The sequence below is a fragment of the Pteropus alecto genome, unplaced genomic scaffold, assembly GCF_000325575.1.
Source record: "Pteropus alecto unplaced genomic scaffold, ASM32557v1 scaffold101, whole genome shotgun sequence".
NCBI classification, from domain to species: Eukaryota; Metazoa; Chordata; class Mammalia; order Chiroptera; family Pteropodidae; genus Pteropus; species Pteropus alecto.
Genome location: NW_006432945.1, coordinates 10344017 through 10361171, shown reverse-complemented (window position 1 = coordinate 10361171; position 17155 = coordinate 10344017). Strand labels below are relative to the sequence as shown.

The window sequence follows — 17155 nt, the reverse complement described above, 5'->3', positions numbered from 1 at the left end:
CCTGCTGAGTATACTCCCTGATATTTAAAATTGGGTAAAATGTCTATCTTTTAAGAAAAGAAAACTACACCTATAGGATAGCTGTGAATAGAACACCTTTCACCTGACCAACTTCATTCATAACTTCAAACTCATTTTTTAACACCTTCTATGTGAAACATTGTGAGATCTATTTCTACCTCCATTCCATTCGCCTAGCCAATTTAACCCTTCCTCTGTGCTCCTATAATACTATATAACTTCTGCTATTAGAGCATTTTCCTATTGTATTATATTTTGATTTCCTATCTGTCCATTACATTAGTTTATGGCCGTAAATCTATCTTATTCTCAAAGTGCTATCTTAATGTCTATTATTTACTAAGTATTTTATCAATATTTTTTCCCAACATTTTATTATGAAAATTTTTGTTTATAAAAGAGTTCAAAGAATTGTATAGTGAACACCCTTATATGTGTTTAGCAAATATCTAATGAGTGAGTGAATGAAAGACTGTGACAATTCTCCCTCTCTCCATCTGTCCCTTCCTGTTTGATTGTCCTTCCTTTTTAAGATTGAGACATGGTATGTAACGTACCTTTTTATGCTTTATTTTATTTTCTACATGTGTTAATTTTAGACTCAAATCATTTAAACTGGATTGTTACACTCTAGTTAAGATAATGAAAATAATTACAGTTAGTCTTGATATCTAGTAGAAGTTACAGGACTCAGATCTCAGCCCCCATCTCGTTTAATAATCATCCACTCAGAACAGGATCTAATGTTTTCTGGGTCATGGAGATAGCTATAGACTATCTCCTTAGAAAAATGTACATACTCATATACTCATAATAGATATAATAGATATAATTACCATATTATGCTGTAATAGAGTCATAGTTTTAAGAATTTTTATGGTAGTGTTTTATGCCTTTTCATGAAACATCTTGATCAGTTCTATACAGTAGACCCATTAATACGAGTCACACACATGTAATTTAAACATTTTTAGTAGTCAGATACACATAAAGATATTTTACATTCTTGTTATCGTTGTTGTTTTAGATCTTTAGAACTCAGTACGTGATTTACATTATAGCACATCACAATTCGGACTAGCCACATTCAAGTGCTTAATAGTCACATATGGCTAATGTCCACTCTTTCAGACATTGCAGGTCCAAATTGTTGTCATGTCTGCTTATATAATTTTGTTGGTTAGTTTTCATGATTCATGAACATTTTGGTAAAAGGTGTCAAGTGAATATTCAAAGTCAATTGTAATCCTATTTTCTCGGGTTCTCAAAGAAATCACTCCATACATCTTTTGCATTTTTCTTATTTTATAATATGCAAATTATGATTGAGAACTTGCTAGAGGGGTCAGTGAACATTGAGTCTTAATATTAGTAATGGTTATTATTTTTAACCCATTGGAATTTCTGCGTTTTTTCTTTTTTTGATCTCTAATGTTAGCTTAGAGTTTTCCATTTGTATGACTGGTTTCAGTTTGTCTGTTTTTTGTACTTTTTATTTAAAACTTGTTATTTTTTAATAATAGGGAAATTCATGGCACACCTTCCAATATAAGTCCCAGCCCTTTAGAGTCAAAGCATGCATATTGTGTGGATGTCAATGAAGAAAAGCCTGAGAATGGGAACCGGTTGATAAGCAGTCGAGAAGAACGGAATGTACACCGCTGTGATTTTGAGAGTTCCCAATCATCTGTCATCAATGATACTGTTATTAGGTTTTTAAACGATAGACCAGCAATTGATGCATTACAGAATTCTGAATGTTTGATTAAGATGGCAGCTTCTATGAGAACTGAGGAAGAAAAACCTAATAGAACAAAAGGAAACGAAAACAATTTGAAGGCTGCTGTCAGTAACATGGGCCATAATGTTGATCCAAAAGTGTTACGGCTAACTGACTCTTCTCCATCTTCTACTAGTACTTCTGCTTCCCAAAGATTAGATACCTTAAAGCGGCGACAACATGATGTCAAACTAGAAAAACTCAAGGAGCGGATTAGGAAACAGTGGGAACACTCTGAAGAAACAAATGGTCGGGGCCAGAATCTGGGTCATATTGACCACCCAGTAATGGTTGTTAATGTTGATAACTCAGTGACAGCAAAAGTCAGGAAAGTGGCAACAGCACCACCTGCTCCAGCATATAAAGGTTTGTAAACAATCTTTGTATCTTCCTCTTTCTTTCTGCCTCCTTGTCCTCGTTTCTCCCTAGGATGTACTTGAGTAGAGATGATCATCTTTAGAACAAAGTGTGATTCTCACATCTAGTGCATAAGAAATTAATTCAAGGTGCAGGTTAAAAATGCAGATTTCTGGATGCTACACTAGACCTAAACCAGAATTTCTGGGTCTATGCCCAGCATTGAAATTTTTAACAAGTCCATCAGGAGATTCTGATAGTTTGTGAACCACTATATGAACATTTAATAAGTTGAACAATAGAGGAAATAAAAGTACATTTTCAGAGAACTGAAAGAATATTGATCTTACTCTGCTATTGTATTTGGATTGCTATTAGGAATTTTTTTCAAAAGTAATATTTAAAAGATAATTCAGTCAATTCCAGTTAAAATTTGGTTACAGAATATTTTGGCACTGACATTCGATTTCTGTTATTTTAACTTTCAAATTTTGACACTAAGGGTTTTTCTCCCCATGTTTAAGAAAACAAATATTTAAATCGGATATTGGTAGATTTCCATTGAGAAAATGCTTTTCAGAGAGAATTTCTGTTTTTAGCCACTCAAGTTTTTCTGTATGCTAGATTTAAGGAGTTTGTATTTTTATGTTCCTGAAATTATTTTTACAGGGTCATACATGTAAAGTTTTTAATAAAGAGTTAATTGATTGATCAGGTTAGTCTATGTTAGACTTTTGTCATTGTGGCTTTTCTTTTGTGGGCATTTTCCCAAGTTTTTCTAGATAAATGTATGAAGAGCGAAATATTGTCAAGATTTATTTCTTCTCTTAGTTTTAAGTTATTAATGAGCTAGGACAGTTTTTGCTGTAGTCAACTTTGTTTTGTATTTTTCTACCAAGTCTAATTTTTCTCTGACCACTTTAGTAGTTTTTTTATAGTCCTAAAGTGTCTTTTATCATTTTTTTCTGCAGAACAAATTGTACTGTATACAGTTTGAGCAATTATCAGTTTTGTGTTGTTTATTATGTTTTGCTAGTGATATTCATTCTGAATTAGATAAAAATGGATAATTTGCATTTTATTCTGGGTAATTTGTGATAAAATTGTGAGCAATTTCCTTTAGAGGAGTACTGAAAATAATGACTGTTATCTATGATTGGTCTAACATATTATTAATAAAATTCTTTTATTTCCTTTTAGTTACTTTCGTATCATGTAGTAATTGTCCACACTGTTGACAAAGTAAATAGCAAATAGTGGAGTCAAAGTGTTCTTGTTGTTTCTGATGGTGATTATCCAAAACTTTTGCCGTACTTATATCAGACCATTAAATGCAGATTATGTATTTAAGGTTTGTTCATTCTAGAAGTTAAAGTTCTGAAATTCCAGTTATTCCAGTAAGACAAAGTTAAGTTGGTCAATTTGAATCCATATTTTATTTAATAATTTATAAAAATCAAAGTTAAAAAGAAATAACCCTAAAGAACCAGAGGAAAAATTTTAACTATAACTTTTTTTGAGTTGGTGACTAGATTTTGCATATTCCTTTCACTTACTAATTTTTTAATGTGCTTGTTTTCATAATAAAATACATATGCTACTTTTGGGGAGTTAATTTAATACATTTGAGAAATTACAACAATGTGATTTCAACTGTCCTGAACAATGGATTTATTTTTTTCAACAGCGAATAACTGTTTTTCTGGCAACTTTTGGCAGTGTAAATTTAAAGTATCTTTATATGCTGTATGCTAAAGTGACAATTTCATTTGTTCGAATACATAATTCACTTGGTTCACAAGTCAAAAGATGACAAGTGTTGTGCAAAGCTGTTGTGCTCCAACCACCAGGCCCCCTTTCTGGAGGGTCCTTGTGTTAATGATTTGAGTACCCTTCCAGAGAGAATTCTTGCATACTCGGACAAATGAGAGAGACAGAGAGTATTTATTTTCTTTCTCTTTTTGTACAGTTGTTAGTGTACTAAACTCGTTCTAGACTTGGTTTTTCTTTTATGTTTTTGTGTGCTTTATTTTTTTAAGGAGACATAGGAAGTATTTTATGATTCTGCTTTAAATTTTGAAGTACTGAACTCAGTGTTTATGTGATTCTTTCTTATACTTATTTGATTGATATCTTTTTTTTTTCCCTGGTGTAAATGCCCATGAAGGTTAAGGACCTATATTGGTCATTCTTATTTTATTTCAGAGCTTAGTACAGTGTCTTGGACATATGTAAGTACACACAGTAGACTTTTTATTCTATTTAATGAATTCAACTAGTAAGTAAAAAAGTAGATAAAGAATGGAAATAGAGACTGAGAGACAGAAAGAGAAACTGATATAGATATTGAAAGCTTCTCAAAGTTAACTTATAAGTAAAAATGCAAACATAAAGAAAGACTCCCACAGAGATAAAAATTTCCTAAAGAGGAGAGGAGAAAAAATGATAGGGTTGAATGTAGAGAGGTGGAATGGGAGTGAAGAAAAGAAATGTTGAGATAGCGATAGATGTGCATAGAATTGCCACACTTTCCTTTTTACAAACTGTAGTTTGCAATAGACTGAACACTACTATGTTTATAAATTTTTTCTTTATATAAATATAGTCGTAATCGTGTGCTCCTTGCCACAAATATAAGGTGAAATTAAGTTTATGCTATCGTACCTAAGAGCTGAATAGATTATTTTCTATTAGACATATAATTTACTTACCAGTACATTTTTATCTAATACCTCTAAAGTGCTTTTACCACTTTTCGATTCTGGCTTATTCTTTATAGTGATTTAATTTTACACATACTTATTGGCTGCCAAGTTTTTGTTAAGTTGAGCCATCTGAAAATATAAATCTTTATACTATTCTGGTTATTGTACTTATTATTATTTTGCAAAATAACATTCCAAGTTCAGTGTATTTCTTAAATGGTGATGAATTTGAAGTAGGAAATCAGAATGACAATTCCTAGGAAAGAGCACACATGTAATGTTTGTTGAGAAATTGAGCAAGTGTGTTTTAAAGACCTACTTTTCACACTTTGAGTGCATTTTGTCTATGTAGGCAGCAGCTTGTCCATTTGTTAGCCACAGGCACAATCAGACAGATGGTAGCAGTTAATGCCTGTCTTCAGAGTAAAGAAGAAGAAGCAGTATAGTCTCTCTTAGTCTTGAGAAGGGTAGTTTGTTACTCTGAAATTTATAATTTATGCTTAACATTTTTTATCATTTAGGGTTTCTCCATTCCTAGTCTTTTCGAACAAGTATATATTGCTTTATCTCAATGAAGCTTACCTTTTCCAAATAATATTTATCAGCACATTATGTGGTAGCTAATTATGCATTACTGTCTTGAAAGTCTATTAAGCTGCTCAAAATCATTAGTTATGTGGAAAATAGAAATCCAAACCATGATGAGATACCAGTTCACACCTACTAGGGTGACTATAATAAAAAAGAAAGACAATAACAAGTGTTGGTGAGGATATGGAGAAATTGGAACCCTTATACGTCACTGGTGAGCATTTAAAATGGTACAGTCTACTTTAGAAAACAGTTTGTCATTTCCTCAAAAAATTAACATAGAGTTACCATATGACCCAGCAATTCCACTTCTAGGTAAAATACTCAAGGGAAATGCAAATACATGTCCACACAAAAACTTGTACACGAATGTTTATAGTAGCATTATTAATAATAGCTAAAAAATAAAAACACTCCAAATGTCCAACAGTTGATGAGTAGATAATAAATGTTGGCATATCTATACAATGGATTTTCATTTGACAATAAAAAGGAATAAAGCTTTGATACATGTTATACAGTGGATGAACTTTGAAAGCATTATGCTAAGTGAAAGAAGCCAGACACAAAAGTCCACATGTATGATTCTATTTATGTGAAATGTCCAGAATAGGCAAATCCGTAAAGATAGAAAGTGGATTAGCAGTTGCCAGGGAATAGAGACAGTGGCGTGGGGAGCCACGCTAATGTACACAGAGTTTCTTTCCAGGGTGATGAAATGCTGTGGAATTAGATCGTGTTGACAGTTGTGGAGCTTTGTGAATATACTACATACCACTGAGTCGTACACTTTAAAAGAGTGAATTTTATAGTATGTTAATTATATCTCACTTAAAAAAAGTGTAACAAACAAACTTATAAAGCAACTTTGATAAGAATGTTCTGTATTGTTGATATATATTAGGCTTCAATCCTTCAGAGACCAAGATTCGAACACCCGATGGCAAAGTGTGGCAGGAGGCTGAATTTCAAAACATGAGTAGAGAACTGTATCGAGACTTAGCACTTCACTTTGAAGGTGAGAGTAGAGCTTTCTAAGGTTTTTGAGTGTTTTATCATACATGCTATCTAACTTATATTTAAACATAAAATTGTCACTAAACTAAAGATATTTTTCTTTTCTAACTGTATGGTGTATGTACTTACTAGTGGTGGTTTCAGTCAGAAGGCTCTCATAGCCTCTCCATTCTGCTCCAGGATTAAAATTAGCATACATGGCTGATGAGACAGAAAGGAGGCTATTTTTAAACTGAGGGCCTTTCAGGATAGGACCTCTCTGATTTGAAAGAAATATAACAGAGTCTAGTGAAGTTTACTTTTATTAGACCTCTGAGATCTTTGAAATGGTTAGTAATTTGGCAAGCAGCAGATAAGAGGGTACTATCATGTGAGCAAAATGCAGAAAGAAATATGAACATTATAGGAAGGGAGTAATGTTGGAGAATTAGAAATATGAAGAATGCATGGAAGATTGGAAAAAATAGGAGAGTCGTACTCATAATGTTTTGAACACCTAGTGTGATTTTGGACAAGATGCTGGGTACTGAGTGTTCTGTATTTTTCACAGTTGAGGAATTGGAGACTCCAAAGTTGCATAGAGTAGTTCAGAATTGAAGCCAAGATTCAAAACCAACTCTGTCTGACTGTAAAGCCTGAGATTTTTCTAGTAAGGCCCCATAGAGATTCTTCTAATGAATTTTGTGGCATTAAGTGTGCCTCTGGTTTTCCTACTATTATTACTGGAACATTTTATTCAGAAATTTTTTTCTCATGTGGAGAGGAAGTATAATGTAATAGTTAAGAGCAAAGATTTTTGAGTCTGCTTACAAGCATTCACATTCAGGCTCTGCCACTTACTAGCTGTGTATATGACCTGTGTTACATAACCTCTCTTCCTTGATTTTTCTGATCTGTAAAATAGGGGTAATAAAAATATATCTCATAAGACAGTATCATAGACTAGTAGAATGCCGTTATGTCAGAGAGGTTTGCCTTCTTTCTTGTTATGGTATATGAACTTTTCTACCTAAGACCAAACCCATCTACTTGTGTTTTAGATTCCATTTGCTCTTGTGTATTTAAGGACTTACTTTAGCCCTGTTTCCTTTCTGTTGCATCATCAAGCTTTCTCTCTCTACGAGGTCATGCCTGTCAATCTACTGTTTGATAACATGCTGTTATCTCAGCCATCATAAAAGAACCCCTCTTTCGGCTCGACTCTTCAGCTACAGCCCTCTTGATCTCCTCTTTATAGCAAAACTACAAAAAGTTGTCTTCGTTGTCTCCAATTTTTCCTCCTCCCTTTTACTCATGAATCCTTTCTATTAGGTTTCTGCTCCTACTTCTCTGTGAACTGCTGTTATCAAGATCATCGGTGACTTCCACGTTGCTAAATCCAATGTTTAATTCTCTTTGTCATTTTACTTGATCTCTCAGCAACATTGGACATGATTGATCACTTCTTCCGTGAAACTCTTCACTTGACATCTAAAATACCATAAGGGTTTTGTTTTCCTCCCAAGTCTAGTTGCTCTTTTTCAGTTTTTTTTCCTAATCAACTTCCTGCTCTCTATAAACTTTGGCATTCCCCATTCTCATTACTTGAATCTATCTATCTCACTTCTCTTCCCTCCTTTTTTTCTTTTATCACTTTTTACTTATCTACATACAGACTAGGCAAGCTCATCTAGTCTCAGAGCTTTAAATATTCATTGTTGCTGATGGTTCTCAAATTTATGTCTCTGGTCTAAACTTTTCCTCTGAACTCAGACTGTTATATCCAGCTGCTAACTCCACATCTCCCTTTGAATGTATAATAGATTTCTCAAGCTTAAGATATCCCAAGTGGAGATAACTAACTAAATGGATCACTAAACACCCCTTAAACCTACTCCTCTGGTAATCTCTCCATCTCAGGTAATCTGTCCTACTTGTTCAGGCCCCAAATCTCAGACCTTTTGACCCATACCTTATGTCTAATATTATCTTGAAATATATCTAAAATACTTGACCCACCTCTGTCACTACCAGCTAGGTCAAAGCTACCTTGCCTGGATTACTGCTATTAATAGCCTTTTAATTGGTGTCTTTCCTTCTGCCCTTCTTGGAATGAGTGTATTCTCATCACAGCTGCTAGAGCAAGCTTGTTAAAATTTAATTGAGACCATATTGCTCCTTTGCTCAGAATCTTCCAGAAAAACTTGCCGTCTCATTCTTGAGTAAAACCTGAAGTTCTTACAATGACTTATAAAGCCCTTCATGATCTGGGCCTCAGTTGGTCTCTAACCCTAGTTCTTGCTGCTCCTCTCTTTCTTCACTTTATGCACACTGGTAGCCTGCTAGTTCTTAGACACTTGGTATGCTCTTGCCTTAGGGCCTTTGATTCATACTTACTTCCTCTTTGCTCAGAATGCAGAGCTCTGTATGTATTTTAAAGTACATTTATTCAGATCTGTAATTGAGATTAATTTTCAAATTTTTATATATGATATATTCCCCAGATTGGAATTTAAAAAATTAGTGAGTAGTAATTTATACGTGAAAGACCTTGCCATATTTCACTAGCATAACCATAAAGGGCCTAACTTAGGAATATTATATTGAGCATTTTATGAAGTTTTATTCTAGAAGTTCATGAATATCTCAGTTAGCTAGAAATTTTTAAATGAAATTGAAATCTGAAGAAGTGCTTACCTCTGAGATGCTGTGGCTCGGAAAGCATTACTGTTGCAGCTTCTTCCAGTTTGAGAAAAACGATGTGAAAAAGAGGTCAATTTCTTAAAGTTTTCCTGAAAAACAAAACAAAACAAACAAAAAAACCCCAGCAGCAACAACAGAGAATTGGAACCTAACAGTGGGGTAGGGGTAATCTGTGGACCTTTCCATAAGTAGACTTGGCATTGGTAGCTTACGGCGCATAGACATAGTCTCCTTGAAGATTCCTTTCTCCCTACTTGAGGCATATACTTCATTCTGATTTTTCACACTGGGGGGAGGATGAGTATGTGGGTAGGAATCATTATAATATTTGCTGGACATGTTTCTGCTTTTCAGATGATATCTCTATGAAAGAGAAACCAGCTGAAAAAAGTAAAGAAAAGAAAGTGGTCAAGCCAGTACGAAAAGTCCAAAAGGTAGCACAATTATCAAGTCCAGAATGCAAAACAGGTTAGTTTTCTCAATATCGTGTGTATCCTAAAGTTATATATTACTGAGATGGCATCTACATGGAAATAAATATTTGTTAACTGGATTTTCTCATTGTTTGGCACATATGAAAATTCAGTACATTTTATGTATTATCTCATGTATGTGTATTATTATGGAGGTAGAATTGACATAGCATAAGCTATGCCTATTTAGAATATATAGTTTCATCAGTTTTCATATATGTATTATACATGAAACCACATGTTCACATGATACTGAACACCTTTCTCCCTCCAAAGCTGTTTCTATCATTTTAAATAGAAATTAACCAGATTAAAGAGAATGATTTTTATGTAGTGAATTTTTATATACAAAAGTATTGCTTGTGACTTGTCACTAAGTCTCTTATAGAGAATAAATGTCGCTCAAGCAAAATATGGCAGTCCATGACAATAGTAGTCAGGCTGCACTCTGAATAGATCAACACTGGGAAGAAGAGAATTCCCTGGTTCCGTAGTGATCAACATTTCTGATTCAATCCAGATTGCCCAGATTTATAACAGCTTTGTTCCTTTGTTAAATGAGTTAATTTTAGTGTCCTTCAGTTTTCCCATGTGTGAAATGGGAAAGCAGAAGTACTTCTCATGGGGCTGTTGTGAGAACTAAAATAGTTAATATCTAAAAGAACTCTACAGAACATGGCATCTGGTAAGCATGCAAATGTTAGGAATGATTGCATTAATAATAATTATGATTTTTGTCTATACTGAAAATGGTTATTTAGTATGTCATATTCTTGTCAGTGAGTAATTTGGGCCAAGAGAGAATGAAAAAAGTTGGGAATTTGGCACTTAGTTTGGAGACATTCTGAATCAATCATTCATACATTCATTCATTCTGTAAATATTTTAGAGCTCTCGCCATATGTGTGGCATTGTGTTATATACTAAGCTCAGGCATTAGAGTCGTAAGCGGGGTGCATGTAGTCCCTGCTCTTTTGGATCTTGTAATCTTGTCAGGAAAATAGTAGATACATAGAATAAAACATGATGAATGTACAATAGGGGGTGTACAGTGTTACAGGAAGAAAGAGCAGGAGTGAGGGGCACTGGTTTTTGACAGGGCACTTATTTTCTGGTCATAGACTAAGCAATAGAGTGGTATTAATTTGTGACACCCATTGTTCACTCTAGATGTCAAAAGAGAATGAATGACTCTGTGTACAAATAAAAAATATAATTTTACAGAAGTATGAATCATCTGAATGTAAACTAAACTAATTCTTACCTTAAAAAGTAAGATGTGCTATTTTTCATGTGATACTGTGTAATACTGTTGTCGGGCATAGCTCGAAATGAAGCATTAGGACTCCTATAACACTGAGCTCGGGTTGTAGTTGTCCACTTTCATGGTAGGCTGATTTCCATGTGTGCACTGTGGCAATGACCGAGACAGAGAATCATTAAATGTGCCAAAGCTGTATTAATAGTTTTCTATAGTGAAAGTCCTGTTTTTCTGCCAATGACAGCATGAAACTATTCCAGAAAGCCAAATTTAGAAATAACCACCCAGCATATTCAAAAGCCAACATTTATAAATAACTACCCAGTATATTCATGGTTGCTTGCTTTTGATTCAGAAAATTAAGCTGAAATTGAAGAGAAGAAGCCTGTTCTCTCGTTTTACTAAGGAGCATAAAGTTTCTTATAAATTGAGCAATAGACTTAAAACCTTTTAAATGTTTTAGGTAGACTGTTTAAGGTTAATAACAAGATGCAAAAATATTTTTCTTAAGTAAATAGCGCACATTTATAATTCATGTTTCTTTATAAGAGATGTTTTCCTTAAAACTGTACTTAGATTTAAACTTTTAAATTAAAAGTCCTCTATAAAGAAACTCTAAATGGAATGTCTTTTATTATAAATAAAATAAAATAGCATCACAGAAAGCTCGAAAGATAGAAAACACACAAACTGTTATCTTTAAAGTATTAGTATTATTTTGTGTACTTCCTTATAATAGTTTTAAAATCATAATAGTATGTGATTGTAATCATTGTATACATAAAATTTTCTTTTTCTTTTAGCATGTTTCACAGAACATTCTTTTTTGTAATTTCTTATAGAAAGGGTAATAAAAGATAATTTGAAATGACCCTGTAATTAACTATTCACCCTTCTTCAATGTTTAGGTTATTTCTGGTATTATAAAAACTGATACAGTGAACATTTTCATTTATTTTTTTTCTTTTGAACAATTTCTAGTAAATATAATGCTATTACTTGGATTATTTGAGAAAGGTAAATGAGTACTTTTGGGGTCCCTGACACTTTTTTTTTAAGGAAGCTATATCCATTTACATTTCAATAAGCAAATAAAACGCTTTTTTTGTAATTTTATCAGCATTAGCTATGAATGTAAAAATCTATTTTTCTAATTTAATTAACTATGAATGTAAAAATGTTTTTTCTAATTTAGTTAGCTATAAATGTAAAAATCTATTTTTCTAATTTAATTACATTTAAAGTACTACTTTGCATCTCAGTACTTACATATTTATTTCATGTTTATTTTTTCTGGTTTCTATTTTATAAAGTGTTATGTCATTTGTTATTTTTTAAGTTACTGTCTATTTTGAAACTATGGTCTAATTTTAATATTTTTTTATAATCTGAAAATAGTAAGTGAAAGATTTTCTCCTTGTAAACAGCTATATTTATTGGAACATTCTTTTATTTTTATGAACTTTTATAATTAGGGCAATTGAAAATATTTATATTTGTTTTTTGAATGTCATTGTTTTATGCATAAAAAGTATAGTTTTGGCATGTATTTGTAAAATGTGAAATTCCATGTAACACCATCCCCTCCCAAAGGTAATCCCTGTTAATTGTTTGTTATAAGTTATATATTTCTGCAGATTTTTTTCTGTGCTTAGATTAAGTCATTTGTTTGTTCAGCAAACATTTTACTCTCTGTTAGATACTGTGCTAGTATTAGTAAACCAAACACTTATTATAGTTAAGACATATTTTTGTTCTGTGCCAAAATTGTTGGATTTAGTGCCCTGTTGTTGATGTTTCAGTCATCATTATTAATATTTGGTACTTAATTTTTGAAGCATTTTACACTTATTTGAGATATAAGGGTAAATCAAGATTTAAATAAACTGTTTATTGATTTTGGGGACTTGGGGTTAAAAATAAAAGTAGATTGTAAACCTTTTGACTTTGGCATAAGATAAGCACAAGATTATTAGAAAACCTCTATTCGTAGATATATTTCTTAGAGATAAACTTTAAGTTCAACCCAGTATCTATATATGTGTGTGTGTGTGTGTATACACGAATATATGTATATTTTAGGTAGTAGCCGTCTGATAAGCACATCTTCTTGGCGAGATGGACAAAAATTAGTAAAGAAAATTCTGGGACCTGCACCCAAAATAGAGCAAAAAGAGCGAAGAACAGTATCAAGTGACAGAAGTGGAAGAGAGAGAACTACTAAATCTGGTAAGTAAATTATTAAATTAAATTATCTCAACTAAAATCAAGAAAAACAATTAAAAGCTGCTTTTGTAAGTACTTAGGGTGAAAATACTCTTTTGAGAATGATTTATGACTTTGATTTATAATTGTGAATGTATCTAGAAAAGAAAGCATGTTCTGTTGGACTTGTCTATGGATAATTTCCACACATACGTGTTATGGTGATCTTTATTAAGACTTTTGTTTATGTTATATTAATTACATGTAGCCGTCATTGCGAATAGCAAAGCATCATATAATCCAATATTATTAGACTCTTAGGGACCTTAAGAAAATCAAGTCCAGTCTATCTCATCTCTACATACACAAACACAGGCATACATTCACAAGGTTGAATTTTTTTATTTGGCAGATTAGGAAACAGGTCCTGAGAGAGAACTGACTTTTCTCAAGGGCATTCAGTCAGTGGGTGGCAAATTTGATCTAGTATCCACAACTCTTCAGTTTGACCCTCAAGTCTGTTACTTTTTTTGAAATGTCTTGAATGTTATTTGAAATAACTAGTTACTTTTTCATGAACACTAATTTTGGGAAATGAAATAAAAATACTTACAGGCCAGCTTTCCTTTTCAGCAGCAAAATTTACCTTAATTAATTTTAACTTCTGGAATGAATTGAGGAAGAAATGCAAATGCAACTATAATTTGGTATATAAAAGCCAACATATACTTCGTATTTGCTCCTCTTCGCTTTCATTTAGTTTGTAAATAAACCCACATGTATTCTCAGTCTAAAATTAATGTAGCAACAAATATCTAGATGATAAAATGATTTTTTTTTTGTATGTATTTAATATGTCATTCTTTGGAGAGTTGTGGCAGCTTAACATTGTTGGGTTTTTTATCAGCTGTTTTGGAGGTTTGGGGAAGGAGAGAAATAGTAACATTAAATATGCACAAGAAAGAAATAGTAATTCTCTATTAATAGTTCAGTATTCACATCAATAATAAGATCTATATTTCAGAAATATTCAAAGATACATTTTCCCCCAAATGCCAAGGAAGCATAGTGTTTCCAAAGATTGAAATTCTTTTTCTACTGCTAAAAAAATGGTTTTTTTTCCTTCTATGATATTTTTTAGAAGATTTTATATATTTGAATAAGAGTTTAAGATAAGGTGAAATTCCCTGATTTTCACCTTAGTGCAATAAATCTTAAGAATGAATACAGAATTTTAATACATCACTAACAGTTCATCCTTTGCAGGGAGTCATATTGGGAGAGCAGAATCTGATCCCAGGTTGGATGTTTCGCATAGACATCTCCCACGAAACTCAGAACATTCAAGTAGAGCTCGGTCTGAAAATAATATAAAGAAATTAGCTACATCTCTTCCAGACAATAAGCAGGAGGAAAATACTGCCTTAAATAAGGACTTTTTACCTGTTGAAATTCGTGGAATTCTTGATGACCTACAACTGGATTCTTCAGCTCAGGCTACAAGGCAAGAGACAGGAGAGTTACAGAATCAGAAGTCATCAGCACCAGTACAAGCTTCTAGGAGTCATAGCCCAATAAAAAGAAAACCTGACAAAATAACAGCTAATGACGATCCCCCTGTCATTTCTAAAAAGCGCCACTATGACACAGATGAGGTACGACAGTACATCGTTAGACAGCAGGAGGAAAGGAAGAGGAAGCAGAATGAAGAGAAGAAGGCTCAAAAGGAGGCCACCGAGCAGAAGAACAAACGATTGCAGGAGCTGTACCGGAAGCAGAAAGAAGCCTTTACTAAAGTAAAAAACGTGCCTCCTTCTGAGCCGTCAGCAACTAGGCGGCTGCAGGAAACTTACTCCAAATTATTACTAGAAAAGACCTTGCTCGAAGAGCCAACTCATCAACATGTTACGCAGGAAACACAGGTAATAGTAGTGGCAGAAATACAAAGGGAAGTAATTTAGGGTGAGGAAAAGTCTATTTGCTATACTATTTAAAAATTATCAACCGTTGCTAGTATTCAGGTATATGCTCAGACAGCATTTGAAATAATGAAATTTATAGTATATGAAGAGTAATTTGATAAATATGACTGAAACTAATGCTCAGTATCTTAGAGTGATTGTTACTGATCTCTGTTCATGTTATTCTTGCTAATAGTTATCTCCCTGCCTAGTTTTCATTGTTTACTTAGCAAATAAAGTTAGATTGTGATAATGAAAAGCCTAGTTTTGTGATCTTTGCTGAAATTAGAAAATATCCTAATTTAGTGTTATAATTTTATGAGTATAGCTAATGTTTTAAAGAATATTAAGAGTAACATTAAGTGTGTATCATGTGCCTCATACTGTGTTTTAAAGATGTTAAAGGCTTAAGCTTCAGTGAATTCTCACAACCCTGAGAAGGTGTATATACTATTAGTATTTCTACTTATCAGGTGAAAAACTAAGGTTTAGAAAGAATATTATTTCTTTCAAATTATGAAGTTAGTATTAGGTGCCCTTGTTGGATTTCAGATGTCATTTTGCTGTTAATTATAATGACTGTTTTTAAGACAAACTAAGTTTGAATTGGTTTTATATGAGAGGAAAAAGCCCCTACATTTCATGATCTTTGTTAAGTTGAAACCACTTAATATTTGTCTTCTGTACTCCTTGAATATATCTTTGTGATGAGAGTCAGATAAATTTGATGTCCTTTTTCCTAGACCAGACCAGGGTATCAGCCATCTGGAGAATCTGACAAAGAAAACAAAGTGCAGGAACGTCCCCCAAGTGCATCTTCCAGCAGTGACATGTCTCTTTCGGAACCTCCTCAGCCTCTTGCAAGGTAAAAGGGGAGAATGAAAGATGCTTAAGATGAAATTTATGTTTAGTTAAGAGAATAGCGGTCTGTGCTCAATTAATTAATTTTGTTGACTGGCTTTATGTGTGATCAAGAAAGAAGTTTATTTAGAAATTGTTAATAAATAGTTACTATCTTCTGAGGAATACTTAGGCATGGTTGCATCTATACTTACTATATCCCCTAACATCTATACTTACTGTATCCCTTATTCTGTTTAACTTTTACCTGTCCTTTAATATCCACTGTAAGTGCCAGTTCCTTCTGGGGATCACCTGCAGTTAGAAGCACTCTTACTCTGCACTAAACACACAATAAAAGTTTGTTGGATGAATGGATCACAGTGAAATTAATATTTTAAAGTATCTGTGGTGAATAATTTTTAAAAGACATTTCTGTATACATTACTAGTCATAGTTTCTTCATATGACTTATACCCCAGGAGAATAGTAATACTGATAAAAAATAGCTAAAATTTACTGAGTAGTTGTTAGATTCCAGGCACCGATCTAAGAACTTTGCATGCATTGAATCTTTGTAATTCCTTGAGTTAGGCACTGTAATTCCCATTTTACAGAAGAAGTAATTGAAGCCTAGAGTTTAATTAACTTTCTCAAACATCAAACGTTAGTGGTAGAGATGGATTTGAACTTAAGGAGTCTGATTCCAGAAGCCCGTGTCTTTAACCAGTCTCCACACTGCCATTCAGTAAGTGAAATATTTCATATGATTTGTTTGGGGTTGTCAGTACATTTCAGATTTTAAGCATAAATACATTTTTTGAATTCGACCACCTTTCGGTAGATGCACTCTCTTGTTCATCGCAGTCCCATTACGGTTGTCAGACATATCCTGCTGGCTTCATGTCTTCAATTTTTACTTTTCCCTGAATTTGTTTCTGGCTCACAACAAGTTACCCAATATTAAAAACAAACCAAACATAAACAAATCTATTACTAGACTTTATTACCTTGCATATGTTCCTCTCCTTTCCTTTAAAATCAAATTCTTTGACTTGTGATATCTAGCCTATTACCTCTACTTTCTCTCCTTACTTTCCCCATTTCTGTTAATAATTTTAACACATTTCAGTTACTTTATGCTTAAAAGCACGGCTTTTTTTTTTTTTTTTTTTTTTTTCTAAAAGTCATTTGATTTTCTGGCCTTAGTGAATAGACATTATTTATTCAATAATTTATTTTTTAACTTTTCCCCCCCGAAC

At 33.0% G+C, this 17155-nt stretch overlaps 1 protein-coding gene across 5 annotated transcripts in view; it reads left to right on the top strand.

The window, feature by feature from the left end:
• CEP350 (centrosomal protein 350) overlaps positions 1–17155 on the top strand; it is a 112041-nt gene that overhangs the window by 17342 nt on the left and 77544 nt on the right. For 4 of the 5 annotated variants that reach the window (XM_015586219.2, XM_015586218.2, XM_006907773.3 and 1 more), the window contains exons 6-11: positions 1545–2167; positions 6359–6472; positions 9508–9621; positions 12970–13116; positions 14359–15014; positions 15797–15918. In XM_015586219.2, the coding sequence (XP_015441705.1) occupies positions 1545–2167; positions 6359–6472; positions 9508–9621; positions 12970–13116; positions 14359–15014; positions 15797–15918 (1776 nt within the window). The remainder of the gene's footprint in view (positions 1–1544; positions 2168–6358; positions 6473–9507; positions 9622–12969; positions 13117–14358; positions 15015–15796; positions 15919–17155) is intronic. The other variant, XM_025044027.1, reaches the window with a different exon arrangement.